The sequence below is a fragment of the Tachysurus fulvidraco genome, chromosome 3 (assembly GCF_022655615.1).
Source record: "Tachysurus fulvidraco isolate hzauxx_2018 chromosome 3, HZAU_PFXX_2.0, whole genome shotgun sequence".
NCBI classification, from domain to species: Eukaryota; Metazoa; Chordata; class Actinopteri; order Siluriformes; family Bagridae; genus Tachysurus; species Tachysurus fulvidraco.
In genome coordinates this window covers 11,271,507-11,291,573 of record NC_062520.1, presented here as the reverse complement: position 1 = coordinate 11,291,573, position 20,067 = coordinate 11,271,507, and the positions used below count along the sequence as shown (strand labels likewise).

Here is a 20,067-nt window from a genome sequence, read left to right as displayed (position 1 = left end):
TCTGTAGGATTTACTCCTAAATGCATCATTACACCACATTACCTCCTAAAACTGATGAGTTGAAATGATATCCTAAATTAAGTAATATAGCATATATAGCATCCGAATTGACATGTTTATAAAGATCCTCATTATATTTTGTTGCAAAAAAAGGTTTTGTGATTTGTCTTTAGGATAAAGACACACAAGGAAGTGTGTCTTCTGGAAATAAAACTAAATGAAAACCATGTACTCCCCAAGTGTAAAGCAAAGGATAATAAAGGAAAGACTGTTTAAATGGTCTAAACAGAGAAATTATGCTTCCAAGGGGAAATTATTGAGCACAACTTTAAAATTTAAAAATATTATTGTGACAATAGAAGAAGTGATTAAGCTCAACTTGCATCGCAAACCTAGTCGTCTAACAGTTGGGTAGATTAAAACAATCACAATGTGATACAATCAGGTTTACAGAGTATGTGTGATATTTTCTTGTGACAAGAATGTATACGTTCCTATCTGTGATGCAACGTTCCTATCTGTGATTCATATAGAGATCATTTATCCCCTGTCAATCATCATTAATACTGACCTCTTCCGGTAACATCACTCACACAGACATCAGATCATAGTACTTTTGGTACCTTGGTATCCGATTTTTCATATTGGGTAGCTTTCACATGAGTTATTTCTTACATAAATTTATGTGATGTTCCCAATAAAGAGAAGACATAACATTGCAGTATGATGTGATTAATTAAATAAGCCATTGGATTAGTATCCCATGTCATATGTGTGTTGAATCACATATCATTTTTGAAAGGATGTCAAAATTCAGGTCTCTCTCTCTTTCTCTCTCTCTAACTCTCTTTCTCTCTCTTCCTCCCACAGATATTCTACAAGGCCATGAGCTCCTTTGACCCAGAGTTTAGCCTGGCCAATCAGAGTGGGAAGGTGTTAAAGCCGAGTAATGAAACATCTCATGTCTTTACGGGACTCTATCCAGGCTCTACCTACTCATTTACCATCAGAGCCAGCACCATCAAAGGCTACGGTTCTCCGGCCTTCACCCAGTTTACTACTAAGATCTCATGTAAGAATATTTCTTAAGGTTATGACTGCTGCATCTGCACAGACACATACAGTGTTTGTGTGTGCGTGTGCCTGCGTGTGTGTGTGTGTGTGTGTGTGTGTGAGATGTGTGTGATGTGAAAGAGAGCAGTGTTTTTTCATGCTGTTAACTGTCTATGGGTGTAAGTTTATGTGCATGCGCTTTCTGACAGCTCCACACATGCCTGGCTATGATCAGGAGACACCTCTCAACCAGACAGACAGCACTGTGACAGTCGTGCTGAAGCCGGCACAGAGTAGAGGAGCACCAGTCAGGTAGGTCTATCCTTTAAACACATGGGCACGCATTACTCACATAGAAATAAATTTGGTCATCTGCAAATTCACAGGCACTAGCTGGCACTCCATTATCACATGGCAGCTACCGGCATTAGAGGGTGATGGGTGACATATGCTTTCCCCATCTTTACAACACATTGTTTAAAAAGTGTTAACTATGCTAACCGCATAAATTTATATTTAGCAGATACCCTTCTTTAGAGCAGCTTACATTTATCTCATTTATACAGCTGAGCAACTCAGAGTTAAGGGTCTTACTCAGCAGTGACAGCTTGGTGGCCCTGGGATTCAAACTCATGACCTTCTGGTTAGTAGCCAAACACCTTAACCACTAGGCTACCACATCCCCTGTGGTACATCATACATGATTTGACAGACATGCAGGATTAGCTAGTATCTCTCCTACACAGAAAGAAGCTTATTTTATTCTCATGGATTTTCAGCAACCAATGGCTGTTGCATTGTCAAGATTCAGAACTGGGGTGAAAACTTTTCTCCCACACTACTCGGGAGCCCCATAGGATCTTTTCATACGCTCACCTGTAGTATGTACAGTAGTGTGTGTCCTCTCAAGACAGGACTGTATAAGCCTAGACATCAAACCCAAATATTACTATCTGTCAGGGATCAGCCCAGACTTCTGGCCATGTGCTACTGTTGTTGCTGTTGTCACGTGTCTGCCCCACCTTCGTCTGCTCCTCCCTGTCTCTACACCTGATCCTAATTGTGTCATCATTGTCTTTCATATATAAGTGAGCCGCGTTGCTGATGGCGGCGCGGAATCATTAGTCACGTGTAGTTACGTTAGCCTTAGTCATTGTCAGGCATTGTTAATTGTCGTCATCTGTATTGTTTTAGTTCTCGTCATTTACTGTCTTTGTCTTTATCATTTATTAAACCCCTTTTCATTTGAAGCTATCCTGTGTACGGGTCCGTCTACTTCCTTCCCTGGTTGTGACACAATCATTAGCTCAAATCTTTTAAGGCAGTAGGATTTTAATTTCTAACAATATTCCCACTTGAAAGATAAATAATCTACATTTGTTTTGCTTATTCCTTTCTTGACCATATTATTCTTTAATTCTTAGTTTTTCCAAGTTCTTAACAATTCCCTCAATATGTGCATGTGCTTTGTTTGTATTAAATTAATCTTCATGTATCTGCTTTCAGTTCACTAGTTTGATTATGCGTGATTATCTCTTTGTTCTTGTGGTGTACAGTATCTGTATCACATGCTCAAATTCCAGACTCTAGAGCTTAAACAGCACTTTGAGTCACTCTCAGTCTTCATTCAGTCAGCTGCGGCTCATTTAGAACCATCATTTTAACCATAACCGAGCTTCAGACACTCATACATTCCATTACTTAGCTCTGCTTTCTATCACTTCTTCCGCTATTTTGTTTGCTCTGCTTATAGGTGTTAGCCATGCCTACTTTACTCAGATTTCTTAAAATAAAGCTTAGTTTTGTATCTTTTACTCTTGTATCTTAACACCTCAGTCTTCTACATTACAATCTGCTGCCCCTTCTTTCACAATCAGTCTGTTTTCGTTACCTGATTATGACCTGATCATTCTTCTCAAAGAAATCACAGTTCTAACAATAGGAAGCTTCCAATGATTTAATCAATGATGGAGCCCCAGACGTACATCTCACTCTGATGAACAGTATTACTGATTAGCTGCTGTGCTAACCAGGCACTCAGAAGGCAGCCTGCGATACATTGAGTCCACGCTCTGCCTCTCTGAGAAGCTTGCTTGGTTGAATTATTCTGCTAGAAACTGCTCCTGTTTTGCACTGAGCCAAAAAGTTAGTATAACTTTTTTTTTTTAACTGTTTTCTTGTGGTGCTTTTTGTGGTGCTAGGCTTGGATCAGAAAGGCACTTTAAAATGCGTATGAATAACCCATATTCAGTTTTTGCACCCTGTGCTTTGTCATGAAGAATTCAAAGTGGTACATGGACTCCCTCGATGTCTGCAGCGGTTTTAATGGAGACAGACAGAAATCTGACTAAAGGCTTGCCGTTTCTTGACGGCACTTTAAAGGCATAAAGGTAGATTTTGAGCTCCTTTCTGGATCTGGGCCAACACTTCTGAGAAAGCTATGATCCTTTTAGGAAAGTGACTCTAAACCTTGCACTCCTTCATATTGTTATAGTAATGTTAAATTCACGCATGCTATTATTTATGTCAGGGATAATGGCACCTTAGAACCGTGCAGAAATAAAGCATTTCTGGCATCTTGCACAAATCCAAGCACACGCTGTTCCACTTCATTTTAATCGAAGGGGGACGGAATTTCAGCCATCATCAGCTATGTTGTCGCCCTGTCATTGGCATCAGTGTTGTCGTCTTAATTACCGTTAGCACGTCTTAATGAATTGCAGCCCTTGTTAATTAGCCCATAAGGCCAGCTTTTGTTTACTGCTAGTGCGCCTCAGTCGTGTTTTTGCACATCGGCTTGATTTTATTTTGTTCCAGACTGTTAGAATAACTAATATGTCACGCCGTTATGATGTCCGTCTTTACCATGGCAGAATGAGGACAGAATCAAACTGATGATCAAGAACGTGATGAATATAGGAAGACAAGTTGATTTTAAAGGGTTCTGCTGTTTCGTTGTTTTCTAGTCAGTAAATGAATATGAAATAAGCGCCTTTACTGGCAGAGAAGGCTGCAAGCAGAGAGATGAGAATGTTATGCAAAAATATATAACAATAGAAGGCAACTAAAATTAGACTTTCATTGGGTTGTCGTGAAAAAATCTAGTTCATTGAGCTCAGCGAAGGAAATGACACTGTAAAGAGAAAGGGAGACAGAAAAAAATGGGAAAAACTGAGGAAAAGGGAGGAAGTAGAGCTTGATGAAAAGCAGCAGATTTGAAAAGGGTTCTTTTATATGGCAGCATTTTCAAAGCACTGAAATACTGAAATACAGTGTGTTAGATTTATTGTGTGTATGAAAGGAAAATATGTAAACCAAAAAGGCAAGAATTTAGCAAAAAATTAAAGAAATTAAAAAACTTCATCCAATGTGGTAAATTTGCAAACACTTACTTTAACCCCTTCAGACCTTGACAATATATTTAACAGATACAAAGCAATGGATTTTGGTTTTCAAAATCTGCAACATGGCTGTGCCTTTTTTGTGTATATATGTAAACGTTGTGTACCCAGAAATATTCATCAAATATCCTCTTAATTTTATACATAGCGATGAAGAAAAATCAGCAAATCACTTGACGCATATTCCACACGAAAGGGTTAATAAATCTGGTTGTCAGCACCCTTGTAGCTGATGGCCTTTGTTGTTTATACTTTGTAAGTACTCTTAATTACATAATCCCTATTAAGCTCATAGGAAACAGTGCAAGGCTTACAGGGACCATGTGTTAGTATTTCAAATAACAGATGTTTCACTATGATACTAATCAGAGAATGCATTCATCATAATGTGTCAGCTTTTAAGAAGATTTTCCCTCAGTAAGGATGTGTAGCAGCGAAATAAATGTTCCTGACTTAACTGAATATGTTTTAGTGTATGTAAACTATACTTGCCAGTTTACGTGTGGAATTCATGTGTGGAATTCTATGTTTTGATGTCTGGTCTGGCAGGACTACATACAGGTTGGTACAATGGCCTACACCAGCGGGGGAAAGCTCTTCATGTAGTCTAAGAGGATTAGCTTTTACGTCTGTCACTCACATCGCGCTACACTAATGTTTCCTTCTCCCACGCTGGGCACGTGTTAGCCTCACACCGCCTTCACAGCCTCGTGCCAACCCCAGTCCTCTTTCCAGGGTGGAGAGAAAGGATTCATAAAGCCATGCTCTAGCATCACTACAATCGCTGAAGGAAGCTGATTTTCAGCCAAATCCAATGGAAAACAGAGCAAGGAGAAATGGAAAACAAGTACACTAAGCTTACTCGCCTATTTCTGGCAACAATTACTTCTGTAGTTTTCTGGATTGTTCTTCCACTTTCTTCCCACGGGACATGGTGTTCCTGGCTCTGCTCTTTTTTCCACAAGAATAGGCATATTTTTCACACTAGACTAAACTAGAGTGTTTTGAGCAACAGTTTGCAGGACACAGTAAATGATTCTTGTTTTTCTGAAGTCTCTATAGGGAGACAATGACATCTAAAGGAAAAAGAATAGGAAACATGTAGGGTGAGACACTTTATCCTCTATTACATTGTCTACAATGTAAATGTTTCAGTAATTGCTGTGAAACTGACTGTATGTGAGTGAGTTACATGAGAATGGACATTTTAGGGAAAGTGACGTGACGTGACATACAGCTAAGTATGGTGACTCATACTCAGAATTCGTTCTCTGCATTTAACCCATTCAAAGTGCACACACACACACAGTAGTGAACACACACACAATGTGAACACACACCCGGAGCAGTGGGCAGCCATTTATGCTGCGGTGCCCGGGGAGCAGTTGGGGGGTTCGGTGCCTTGCTCAAGGGCACCTCAGTCGTGGTGTTGCCGGCCCAAGACTCGAACCCACAACCTTAGGGTCAGGAGTCAAACTCTCTAACCATTAGGCCACGACTTCCTATGTTTTAGTTTTTTTACACTAACCAATGATTCATCTTAATGAAAGGAGATAGAATGAAAAAGTGCTAATTAATCGTTTATTTATCTTTATTATCCTGGTCATGAAGCAGGATGCACCCTGCATGGGACGACAAAATAAAATGACTCCTAATGTTAATTGGCCCAATGCTTTGTTTCTAAAGAACGCAGAGGGGATGTATTGTTGTCTCACAGCAAAAGGGTTCCCTTTTTTAAACCTGACCTCAGGTTTTTGACCGTGCAGAAGTTTGCATGTGGGTTTCTTCTGAATTCTCTTGTTTCTTCCCACCTTACAAAAGCCTGCCAGTTAGTGGATTGGCTATTGTAAATTGCCCCTATTTGTAATGAGCGTGTGAATGGTGCGATAAAGTTTGCATCAAACCGTTTGCATTCCTGCTTTAGACCCAGTGTTTCACAATTAGACTGGATTCACTGCAAGCAGGAAATATGCTTATTAAAGAATGAATGAATGAAACAATGGATGGATTATGTACTGTACCCTAACCTCAGTATTTCAGCACTAAAACCAGTTGAAAATTGCAAATATTTCTGAATACCATCCTCTGAGGGTTGTTTCTTCACTCTTGCAATCAAATCATGCCATAAAACATCCCATTCCTGTTCAAGTTCCCATTTCCTGTTACATGTCAGGTGCCTCCCAAATCCACTTTCCTGCTGAGGATTCATAGCTGGACGCACAGCAATTGTGAAGATTTAAGTGACATTTAATCTGAGCGGTTTCTCTTCATTTGTGTCTCATGGTTGCATTTATGGACAAGGGTATAAATAAAGTTCCACAGCCATCAGAGCGGGCTGCTCGGGTCACTCTGTGCAGACGGCACTTCAGACATCTTTTCAATCAGCTAGCGAAGGACATTGATATCCAGTGTACATCTCTTTCATTACATAAAGTTTGATAGAAAGGAGTTCGATTTATTTCAGGTTTACTTGGATACGTTCAAATGAAATAGCTTTACAGAAATCCTCCCTACCGGTGGAAGAAACCTTGAGAGGAATCAAAATGTAAAGGAAACCCATTGTCCTCTGGGTAAAATGGGACAGCGGGATTTTATTCATATATATATTCATATAGTCAATGCAAAGAGTACAAGTGCAAAGCTTTGAAAATTATATATGAAATATAAAATGTTTTTATTATTATTGATGAATCTGCCTTTTATCTGGCATGCATTTATTCAAAGAAAACGCATCATTTATTTGGGGTAATTACAGTGATTGATATATATATATATATATATATATATATATATATATATATATATATATATATATATATACATATATATATATATATATATATATATATATATATATATATATATATTTTTAAATGCTTAAAGATGAGATTTTGCTCATTTCAGTGTGAGGTTCTACGTACATTTTTCTTTACATTTTTATTAAGAAAGCTGATAGTTTTAGAGCTGAATGTACACTGGAATTTTATGCATGGTTTGAAGCAAGTGATCTTTTTGTGGCTGTTAGTGATTTAAGTAAACCTGCGTCCTTCTAAACTCTGCTAGGACTAGCTTCCTTCACCTCTTAAAATTTAGACTCAGGTCTTAGACACCATGTGCCTGAGTAAACAACGTGTTATTCTCCTCATCTGCTCCATCTTTCACCCTGCTCCACTACCATGAAATCCTGCTCTCAGTTCAAACCGTGCCAGTTGGGTAATAGCCTGTGTTTGGAAGTTGGTCACTTGACCTTACAAAGCTCTAATGGTGTGAGCAGGATTAATTGGTGTGTCGTGGGGTCACGAGAACAAAAGTGCACTTTCTAAACCTCTTTCACTGAACCGAGCTGCTTTAATGGCCTACCAGGTACGTCTTAGTGTGGCTGTTAGTTTTATAGGGTTTGTTGTGTCTACTGCACTGATTCCCTCTCAAAACACTCCATCACGCGTTGTAACGACTACAACAGTGCATGCTAGCTGGATGCTTTCTCATTCCCATGGTTTCGGTCTGTTATGTGTTAATTAGTGAAACGGTTTCCGAGGCTGCGCTGCTCAAAGGCCAAATGTGCAGAGTAAAACAGATGAAGGTGATGGATAACTGTGAAGGAGAGTGGGCTGCAAAGACAGAGACCCTCCTATTCAGGGCATGGGAGTGTGTGAGAGAGGAAATACAGTGCCGCAAGGCCCTATCCGACCTCTGTAAGTCAATTAAACGATAAGTTAAAGCTAAGACCAATCAGCGTTTCTGGAAATGGTATTTCCCACGGTAGATGCATAAGCACACTGTTAATAGCACCAGATTGCTCCTCGAGATCCTATATTGATTGTTGTGAGAGAGACAGTGCAAAGAATTACCTGAATACAATTCGGGGCTTACTATCTCAAACAGAGATGGATAAATGAGGGCAGGATTAGTGTATGAGGACTCTCTCTCTCTCTCTCTCTCTCTCTCTCTCTCTCTCTCTCTCTCTCTTTCTATCTCTGTCTGTCTGTGTCTCTATCTATAAAAATAATCTTGCCTAATTGTATTCATTATAAAAAATGAATAATCTTGCCTAATTGTATTCATTATTATATAACTCTGTTGGAACCGTGTTTAATAAGAAAAAATTGCAACAAAGCATTTTAGGATATTGCTTGCTTTTTTAGTTTTGAGAAGATAAAATAAAAGGTCAGGTGTGTTTGTCTAGTACGCAAAACTAGAAAATTCAAAATGAAATGAAATGAAAATATAATATAATAATTAAAAAAAAAGATTGTATAGTTAAGTTTACACCTGGTTAAAAAATATTTTGTATTCGGATTTAAACTCCAATTCTTTTTTTTTTAATGTATTTACAGTTTTCTTCATGGCTCCACCTGTTTGTGATATAATCAGAAAGCACGAGGTTTCTCTTTAGGACCGAAGAGCAGTAACTCGTCATCGAGAGAGACTTAAACTAATGGCTGGCCTTTAAAGAGGACCTAAATCTGGGAGAATAAAGCAGCTCTCAAGGCAAAGAGAGAGAAAGAATAGCGAGGGGAGAGGACACGACGAAGGTTATGTCATCTTGTCCTCTCCTCTCGCCACTCTTTCTCTCTCTTTTCCATGAGAGCTGCTTTATTCTCTTCTACTTTGGTCCTTGTCCTGGCCTTTGTTCTCTTCAGTACAGTAATTAACTTCATATTTCTCACTATCCCTTAGTGCTGTATTCAATACTGCATTACATTAGATTTTATCACTAAATAGCAGGCACTGCATTGTGTTATCGCACAGCAAAAGGGCATTAGGCGTTAGTGCTGGGAATTTCTTTTATAATGAGCCATGGCTAAATGTGCAGCAGTGCCATTTCCAAAATACAGATTTAGAAGGTTTTTGTTCTGTGGTCATTTAGCTAAATAAAGTAGAACCTATTACATTTTACAAAACAATAGTTCTTTATTGATGTAATAGTACATTTTAGTAACTGCAATGATAGATAGATTTTCTAAAGAATGGGTTTGATTAACACAAATAAGGATTCGCTCTAAAGATATTCAATCTCTGCTTTCTCCTTCTTTTATATGGTGAGTCACTTGTGTATATTCTCATGGCTTCAAGGTTTTTCTTGGGTTGCTGTCAGACCTCCAGCACATGTATAAGACCTGAGAAATAGAATAACAATGTAGATGCTGGTAATGCAGCAGTCTTTGTAAAACACAATAAAGACGCAAGGTTGAGTGAAATTCTTTGACCATTTACAGAGGTTATGTGTGGCTCAGCTAATTTCACTCCTACTAGTGACAAAGGATTTATTAGATAAACCTTTTTGATTAGTAAGTAAATGCACATTACTGTTCACACTAACTATAATTTAAAGAAACACATTTTAAAGCTGGCTAAGCTTTTTTTTTTTTTTATTGCACTGCATTACTGCATTTTTAACACAGTTAATACTTCCTCATATCTGACTTTTTTTTTTTAATATCCAGTTCATTTTTTTTCTAAATAGATCTGAATTTTTGGAAATGATAAAGAGTAAAACAAGTCAAGCTTTGGTAACTTTCAGGTTTTTATTTTTCTTTCCCCTGAACTGAAGAAGATCCATTTTTTTCATGGCTCCACTGAAGTTTTGTTCACCTTTGCTTTTCTGTCCCCTGTCCAATAAAAAGCCCTTCAGTCCAACCTGCCTACAAAATCACCTCCATTTCATTTTGTCTCGGTATCTCAGCACCAGCCAATATTCCTTCTATTGCAGTGGGAAAGACCAGGCTTTTGGGCTCAGGCATGTTTGATCCTCTGGGCGAATAAAGCTATTATACATCCAACATATCATATCACCAATCTCTCTCTTTGTTCCTGGGAACAAGTTCATGTTGTTCACCATTGACCATTATTTCAGCTTCCCGATGAGAATTTGTTTGCTTTGCTTTTGTAGGCTCATTTTGTTCGCTCTTGTAGACTCAATATTCATTCACCACTGGCAGAGTTCAGCAGTCTAATATCTGGAAAGAAAAAAGCAGGACTACTCTCTCATACCAGAGGCTTTTATTCTATTCTGTTTAAATCCTTGCCATAGATGGTTCTGGGCCTGGGTTAGCTACACTCGGCATTAGAAAGCAGCCTGCTTCTCACAAAGGTTTTTTTTTAACTCACAATACGCATCAAGCTTTAGCCGGTTAGTAAAAGCTGCGTCGACTCAACCAGCGAAAATCACATTACTGACAGTGATACTTTCTCACTACAGTCTCAGATCAGATGAGCTGCACACACACTGTGATCTGTTCTCTCACTGGTTACTGCTTCTCATTATCTCATGCTGCATGTTCATGTCAAGACTTACAATGTGTAAAGTGTTTTAGCTTTATTAGTCATGTAGTATATACTAAAGAGCTTCTAGCATTATGAAATGTATGTATGTCTCAGTAAAACATGTTTTGATTAATAAATAATTTACAACAGGAGGCAGGGTGGTTTAATAGTGAGCTTGTTCATGGTTCAGGGTTTGATTCCTGTCTTTGTCCTTTAGAGTTTGCATGTTCTACCGGTGCTTCAGGGGTTACCTCTGGATACTCTGGTTTCCTCCCAAGTACAAAGACATGTTTAGAGTGATTGGCATCTGTAAATTGTCTGTAGTGTATGAATGAGTGTATGGGGTGTCCCCGGCTCCCCCATCTAGTGTCTCAAGTATCAGAGATATTGTCCAAGCTCCCTGTGACTCTGTATAAAATGGTAGAGAAAATATATAGATGGATGGATGGATAATTTACGATAAATAAAAATGTAATTTTATTGTTTTTATCTTTTTTCAAATTTTAGAGAAAAAAAATCCAACTTTCTCTTGTTCAATCCTGTTATCTTACAGTGTGTACCAGGTAGTGGTAGAAGAAGAACGTCCACGTCGAGCGCAGCGCACCGCCGAGATTCTGCGCTGCTACCCCATCCCCATCCACTTCCAGAATGCCACTTTGCTCAGCTCACCGTATTACTTCAGCGCTGAGTTCCCAGCTTCCAGCATCAAAAACACTCTGGCTTTCACCATTGGAGACAACAAGACCTATGAGGGCTACTGGAATGCCCCTCTGCTGCCCCATAAGAGTTACAGCATCTACTACCAGGCTGTCAGCACAGCCAATGGGGTGAGTGTGGAGAAACCAAACGTGTGTGCATGCTATCATGATGAGTACAGACATTATGAGTAACCTTTCAGCTCACTGATGGATGGATCATAACACATTAACTTAAATCATGTTAGCACAGATACATCTGCATCTCACTGAGCTTGCAGCTAAAAGTATGTCAAGTCCTCTTTAGTTAGACACTGTATATAAGCTTATTATATTGTTGAGATCGGAAAGGTTTACAGATAATGGGGTCCCATTGGTTCAAAAGTTTTGAGAACCCTTGAGATTATCGATGTGAAAATACAACAAGATTGGTCTGAAAGCAGCTCATCATTGCATCAAAAAAGAAGTGGGATCAGGATAGCCGTTGCTGGTATGAACTAATACAGTAAACCATTTACAACATAAGAACTGGGAAAACCCTGACTTCTGTTCCTTTAAAAATGATGAATGAGCGCCAGAACTTACGTTGCTCCCTTGCTAAGCACAAGCGCTCAGTTAACAACTGCTGCTTGAATTATTTAAATCTCAATAGTTTCTGACTCTGAAAAATCATATTATCGTGTCTTTAGTTTTTAATTAGTAATGGATTTCTTTCCAAAATAAATACTTTGCTTGTAAAAGAAACAGAATTTGCAGTCTTTGCCTAGATATGGCGGTTAGAATCTGACAGTAAAGGGCACCGCATGCCATGACTACAAATATTTTGTAGATCATTTGCTTTAGAAACGCTTCGTTTCACTGTGGAATCAATTTGTCCCTGTATGAACAGCGAATCCGAGACAGCAAGCCGTGGATTAGTATCCGGCAGAGGATGATTTGTGGTATATCACAAACTTCACCAACATGCTTCTCCATCAAGCTCTTCTCCATCAGCAGACTGATATGCTCAATTTAGAAATATTGAATTTCTGACCGTTAAATGGGAATTTAGCACCAACATGGAAGCAGGCAGAGGCAGATGAAACTTTAAGTGAGGAGGAATGCCTTCATAGTGAGACGCTCAGTAGTACTGTACAAGGCGGCTATTCACGGCTGCATTATTAACACTCCAGTTTAATTGGAAATTAGAATTATCAGCCATCTCCCTTTTTATATGCAAATTGACCTTAATGAAAAGCCAATCCTTTATTCCACTGCCAGCAAAGAGAGCGAGGCTCAGGCCATTAGATAATTCACCGACTCTAATTGGACGCACTCGGCCTGCTGGGTATGAGTGGGAGTGGGAGTGTGTGTGTGTGTTCTAGTTGCTGCCCACCTTATGGCACCTTACAGACACACATCCCTCTCTAATGACTGTATTCATGTGGACATGTTGCCACTGTGTCACTGTTTTAAGTATAACAGCGCATAGTGGAGACACACAAGTGCAAAAAGATTCTGTGTGTGTGTGTGTGGTGTGTGTGTGTGTGTGTGTGTATTGTAATTGTTACACCGTGACATTTCAGAAAGAAGGCAGCTTTGTGCAAATTGCTTTCCGGCTCCCGGGTTCATTCTGTAAAGTCTCTGGGTTCTATTGCCAAACACTCGCCGTCTCATGCCCTTTGACCCTGACTGATTTGTAAATAGCCCAGTTTTACCAAGGGAGGTCATTTTTTATAGTAGCTCAGTTAAGCTATGTACCGATCTACATTATGTTTCTCAGCACCAACCGTTACACGTAACATCAACGAATTTTTCGCAAAGAAAAGACTAACTTTCTGATACAACTCCAGATAAAGATTTAAAACAGGATTATCATTCCAAAGGTTACAGCATTTGGAATGTTCTAGAAGTTTGAATACTGTATCAATGAATACATCGATACTGGTTCACTAGGTCAAAGACTAAGAATAGCATCTGTCTAAAAACTTTGCAGGGAGGAAATATATTTAGAAAAACACACATTTTTTCCTTTTTTCTTCAGTGTACTTTAGGAAGGGTTAGGTCTTTAGACGACGTACAGGCATTATGTCTTGATGGTCATTCGACCGCCCAAAAACATTATTCTGGTTATTCTAAACCGCCCATAGGTGTGAATGAATGTGTCAATGTAGGTATGTGGGTCCCTGTGATGGACTGGCTTCTCATTCAGGGTGTATCCCTGCCTCTTGCCCAGTGTTTCCAGGATAAGCTCCAGATCCAATATGACAGCATAAAGTGCTTACTGAAATGATGCAAAGCCCAAACATTACCAGGAAAGCTATGGCAATAACATACTAAGTCTGAACACACTATCATACAAATGGCTATGTTTGGAAGCATGTTTTATTCATGTTCGGAGCGCTTCCAGTGTTCCTCCTCACCTCCGTGCATCAGCCCTGCCTGAACCCATTCTGTCTGCCCATGTGGGATGTTTTTGAGCATCATTTTTTATGATCAGAACTTGTGACATGAATGCTGCTGTACCTGCTCCTCCTCATCCTGCAACCAGCTTCAATAATTCACAGCGCTGTAGTTTAATTTGTCATCTCTTCAATAATGCATCAGGCCTCACAAGTGCATTTTGCTGTAATAAAGCTAAAGGGATTAAAAACCAGCTCTTCCATCACTTGCTGCCTTTTGAATATTCATGTCCCCAGTTCATTTTTTGTTTGTTCCTGTTTTGTAAGACAATGAATGCAGCTCCATACACTGTCAATGCTTTGTCTGCTTTTCGTCTATTGTTTTGTCTTGGTTTGAAATGTCAGGGGAAGCTGCGCACAGATCCTAGTTTGGAGCTGTTGAATTTTGTGTATGGAAGATGTTTTCTTTCACCATTTTCACACCTCCGCTGCTGGTGACGAACTAGTTCTTGGCTCCGGTTTTTGCTGGTTTCAGCTGTGTTACTACTCACAAGTGAATTAAGAATTAGCTTTTCTTATTCAATGCTCCTCAACTCTACTGCCAGATGCAAACCAGTAGTGGGTTTACAGTGTGGCAGGAAGAAGCAGCTGCATCTCAGATAAGACCACTTGCAAACTCTACAGAGAGAGACAATTTATTCTTTTATATCCTTAATAATAAATAAATCTGTTAATCATGTACACAACTAGCCAATCGGACACATGGAATCAAGATGCTCAGCAGAATATAAGGAGAAAATGAAACTGACAGACAGTGTTGCCTTTTTGTGACAGAATAAATAACGTTTCTCTCTCTTTTCCTCTCTCTCTCTCTCTCTCTCTCTCTCTCTCTCTCTCTCTCTATCTCACTTTGTTTCTTCTCTCTTGTCCTCACTTTCACTTTTTGTACTTTTCTCTTTATATATCTATGTCTCTTTCTCTCATTCAATCTGTCACTCTCCTCATCCTTGTTTCTCTGTCTCTCTTTTTCACAGGAGACAAAAATCGATTGTGTCCGTGTGGCCACTAAAGGTAGGACTGTCTTCCAATCATCATGTGTGAAGCTTAATTACATATCCCTAAATGTGTGAAAGGTTTTCTTTTCGCATGTCTGCAGAAATCCCTGCTATCTCACCTGATTCTCATGTCTTACCGAAGCTTACAGATGCTTTTATATGACAGTTCAATATCTATGCTTCAATGCTTCGATATCTAACTCGTATTAACAGCACTGACTTATAAAATAACACAAGGGGCTTCACTTATGTATTGACTGCTTTCATTTTCAGTTTAAGAACATCAGATAGTCTTAGGAATAAAACACAATGAGGCATGCTTTATAGGAAACTAATCTACACTGGGGTGTGTGATGTGGTCCAGTGCAATGCTGTAACAGTTACTACCCCAAAGTAGATTCTTTTCTGATAGCAGCATCTCCTGAATTATTTTATTCCATTTATACCACAGTGATTCATCAATTTGTCAATTTACAAATATGTAGCTACTCGTGTTACAGAGAAACCACAAAGAGCAAAGGGGTTTCTCCTGAAAATTCTCCGGTGGTAGAAAACTTGCAGACTGTAAGGAAACACTGACACTGAAGACTCCTTTCGTATGTGACTCTTTCCAAGCATCAATATAGAAATCACATCCTGTATTTAAAATCCATTTGTTATTAGCGTTAGAAGATATAAATGAAGAACATTTGATGACATTGATGCTGTAATTAATACATGACATCACATTAAATAACATTTAAAGACAGAATCAAAAGGACATGTTAAGAGAAACTTAGCTATATAAGTTTATAGACGGAACAGAAAAGCGTATTAATTTAAAACTCAGGTTTGAGTTACAGCTGACACACTATCAGAGCTGCTCTTTTATAAAACTTTTAATCACATGTCAATATATTTTAAAATTGTTTCTATTCCTCTGTCCACAAGATTAAATCTAATGCTAATGCAATAAACCTAATAAAGAGTAATATTTATTATCATTCTTATGATTATAGCATTATCAGACTTTTCATTAATCTTTAGATGAACTGTTAGGACATAAAAAGGCCCCTTAGCTTTATTTCCAGCACCTTCCTACTTACAGCTTTAGTCACTGGATTGGTAAAATAGTCTGAGTCTTGTACTAGACTGTACGGGAAAGGAGTATGAATGTGAGTGTTGGACTAGCTCTAAAGACAAGCATGTTGAACATGAGCAGAGCTAAACACTGCTCCTCCTGGCAGATGGATCTTAGCTCTGCTGAATATTGAAGCACGTTTGATTTCAGGTCCCAGAACTGCTTGGCAGTTGTACAGTCCTGACCTCCCGTGGACCATTAGCAAACACGGAAGGCACTTAGGAAGCCACAGGCTCATCCCGGCGCTAGCCTCAACATCGTTTGGAATTTAATTGAGCACAGATGGTAGATAATCTATTTTCCTTACTACATGCCATCTCCCTTAATGGTGCCAGGGCTGTGCTATGCAAATGAGTGCCTATTCACTTTATTTTTCAAGACATTCGCAGACAGCAAATACATCTAAATGCTCTTCTCCCCAGAGCAACAATTACAAGAGATGTTTTGTTCTTTTTATTAGAAGATTATGTCATTCAAATGAAAATATATTTTATCTCTTTCTCATGGGACAGTGATGTTATGGAAAATTAATCAATGACAGGGTGGTGTTATGTGGCCGATGGAAGTAGGGTTACTGCTGCCATCCGGCGGATGATGATTTTCCTATAATAACCTGTTCTGTAATGTTTTATTCTGTATTTATAAAAGAAACAGACTTCATATAGTATATTATCTGTTTATAGCTACAATTAATGCTGTAGTTTCTGCAGTTACTTATATGAGCTAAGAACAGCAGCTTCTCTATCTTGAAGGTAATAAGCAGCTTGTCATGTTACCGGGAAAGTGTTCTCTGTCCTGAAGACTATTGTAGTGGAAAACTTTCTGACTGTTCTAAAACACTGACACTGGAGATGCTTTCCATAAATGTTAAATAAACCTCTCCTAACAGAAAACGATTAGACAGTCTTCTTTTTAAAGGAACAGCAAGTTTATCTGTTTATTAAGAGGCTGAGATTATACGCAGAATCCCCCATACAAGTCCCTTTGAATTAGCTGTTACTATGGAAACGTTAATACGTTGGAGCCAGCGCATTATTATAAATTCTTCATCCGGCATTATTGTCAGAGCTGTTATTGAAATTACAGACGATGAATCAAAACCTTTTGACCAATCAGAATTGGGAATTCAACAACACTGTGGTATAATATGTGAAACAAGTCTAGCATCACACAGCTAGCAAGATGAATAAACTGATACCTCTTAAATGTGTTGAATAACAGTAGGCTTGTCTGTCTTTCTGTCTGCCACTGTGACTAAAGAATATATTTGGCCAACCTCCGGCTTCAGCCTACCCTTCTTTCTCTCTGTATCTCTCTCCTGTGTGCATGTTTGCCTGGAACTCTCCTTTTAGCCGCCATTATTGTGACCCAGCTCACCACGCCGTACGTACGCATCGCACCGGCTGCAGGCGACAGCCAGCTAACAGGTCAGACCTTCCTCTGTCCAGCCTCTTCTCAGCTCTTAATGTGTGTGTCACTAAACCACAAATGAATAAATGTGTGTGTGTTTGTGTGAGACAGGAAGTGTTTTCCCTATTTGAATGTTGAAATTTTGTTTTCGATTAAATGCACTCTTCCAGCATGATGTGCTCTAAAACTGTATACAGTTTCCTAAAATTCAAAAGGACGTTCATCGTAAACATCACTCTACTATTTTAAAGTCATCTTTGTGCTGCTAGGCTTTGTAAATTTAGCTTTGTCTTTAGTTTGCTACATGCAGTTGAGTCTTTGTGTTTTTTAGCCAGTCTCCATTGTCTGAAATATTCTGTGCTTGCAGAACACCCAGGTTCAGGCTTCAATGTTTATTTAATATTCATCTAATGGAGAAGGTCAGAACGTATTGGATTAGCCTTGGTGTTTCTTTAGGCACACTTAATACCATTTTCAGGCCAAAAAAAGAGCCACCGGCTCATTTTTATTCAGCATTAGAATAGGATTTCCAAGCGGGGTTGGAAAGAGGGAATCAATACAGCACTACAAGGCCGTGTGAATCTCATCGCTTTGTGGGGTGAGGCTCTTGTATTCAACCTGCTGTCAGAACATTACATTTAAATATTTACCAGCCTCAGCAGGAACGTGTGAGATGGAAACTTTCTGGGGTGTTTGTTGGGGTGGTTGGTGAGGGGGTGGGTTCTTCAAGAATTGCTAACTTTTTAGACTATAAAGCATGTTACTGTGCAAGTTTGACTTTTTGTTTTGTTTTGTTTTTGTGCTTGGATACTTGCCATGTCTGGATCAAATTTGGGAGGGTGTTGGAGCCAAATTATTAGGAGATATCATAACATTAAACACCACTGATAGGAGAAGTGAATAACATTGAGTATTGTGTTTCAGTGGCATATTGTAATTATTGTGATAATAACATTGATTATTGTGTCACAGTAGCACCTGTCAGGGGGTGGGATATATTAGGCAGCAGGTGAATAGTCAGTTCTCAGAGTTGATGTTTTGGAAGGTGTAAGTGAGAAATTGGGTCAGATCATCTCCAAAACAGCAGGTCTTATGTCTTTTATGTTCCAAGTATGAAGAAGTTACCTACCAAAAGTGGTCCAAGGAAGGACAACTGGCAAACCAGGACAGGGTCATGGGTGCCCAAGGCTCACTGATTTGTGTGGGTGGTGAAGGCTAGCACTCTGGTCCAATACCACTATAAAGTTACTGTAGTTAGCTGAAATCAATTTAAAAGGTTACTGAAAAGTTAATGCTGGTTATGATAGAATGGTGCTGGACACACAGTTCACTGCAGCTTCCTGCATACAGGACCTCGTAGCTGCAGACACCTTTAGAGTGCCCATGCTGGCTCATGTCCATAACTGAAAGCACCATCACTGGGCGTAAGCATCAGGCCTGGACCATGGAACGATTTCTTTTACATCATGTGGACACTTGTGTGCATATATTTCACTTATCTGGGGAAGACATGGCACCTGGATTCTGGAGACACAATACTGGGCAGGAGGTTTTAATCTTCTGGCTGATAGCAATACTTCAACTCCACAGAGGAATCTTATTTAGTATTCAAAAGTAAAATGCATCTCTTGCTAAGTCCGAACCCTAAGTTGAGTTTGTGTGTGTTTGTGTGTGTTTCCATGTCATTCACCTTTTGCCATTAGAAGTGAGGAGTTTGTTTACAGTGTGCTGAAGGAGCAGCAGTTATGGCTGCAGGCTGTCTAAAGAGCTTCCCTCCCACTCAGTGCTCTCAGAGGCCACACGTCCCTCTGGCATGTACACATGAGCTTCAGCACCTCTGCAGCAGCCAGACAGGCACTACTCTCTACTCTGACTGTATATCTTCCCCGAGTGGGTTGCTCTATGAATTACTGCTAATTACATACAGCCAAGAAACTTAAAAGAAAGTAGGAAATGAAAGAAAGGCAGCACAAATCGGAGTGCTTGAGGTCTGATATATTTTCATGTTCATCAGATATAGATGATATAGAAGCCTTATTAGGGACTCCTCAGCCACGTTTATCTTGTGTTGGATTTCAAAGCCTGCTTTACAGTATACTCTTGTCCAACCAGGCCTGAATCAGACACTGAGCCATAATAGCACGGATGTGTGGATAATAGCAGGAAATGTTAATGCTCATACAACGTATATCCTGATAAAGTACAGCAAAAAATTAGTGCAATGCATGCAAAGGACATTCTGCCATTTATCAGATGCACACTATGCATACAGCAACTTTGAGGTTGAAAAGCATATCCTTACTACTTACTCCTAGTTTTACTTCACTTTACTTTTCTGTTTTGTTTTTTTAGTTCAAGTGAAATTAAAGAAATGTTTATTAATATACAATTATAAGGCCAGGTATTATTTGACAATAGTTATTTCTGTTTGATGGTACAGAGAAATGTTACGTTTTCATATGGGGATTTCTTGAGTTCTCTGTTTTCCTCCCACTGATTCCAAATTGCTCCTTGCTGAAAATAAGGACGCCATTGAATGTTTCTTATGCCCTGCAGTGACCGGGCATCTCATCTAGTATGTAATCTCACGTCACTCTCTGTGTTTCTGGGCGTTTTTAGACTATGAATCCTCTGTGGCCCTGACCAGGTTACAGCGGTTACTGAATATGAAAAACACTTAAAAAC

The 20,067-nt window shown here is 39.2% G+C and overlaps 1 protein-coding gene across 17 annotated transcripts in view; it reads left to right on the top strand.

Moving 5' to 3' along the window:
• Positions 1-20,067, top strand: part of LOC113644346 (receptor-type tyrosine-protein phosphatase mu-like) — a 197,991-nt gene that overhangs the window by 125,811 nt on the left and 52,113 nt on the right. For 10 of the 17 annotated variants that reach the window (XM_047811072.1, XM_027149074.2, XM_047811074.1 and 7 more), the window contains exons 10-14: positions 871-1,072; positions 1,263-1,365; positions 11,275-11,548; positions 14,832-14,868; positions 17,325-17,399. In XM_047811072.1, coding sequence (XP_047667028.1) covers positions 871-1,072; positions 1,263-1,365; positions 11,275-11,548; positions 14,832-14,868; positions 17,325-17,399 — 691 coding nt within the window. The remainder of the gene's footprint in view (positions 1-870; positions 1,073-1,262; positions 1,366-11,274; positions 11,549-14,831; positions 14,869-17,324; positions 17,400-20,067) is intronic. The other 7 variants (XM_047811078.1, XM_047811080.1, XM_047811076.1 and 4 more) reach the window with 1 other exon arrangement.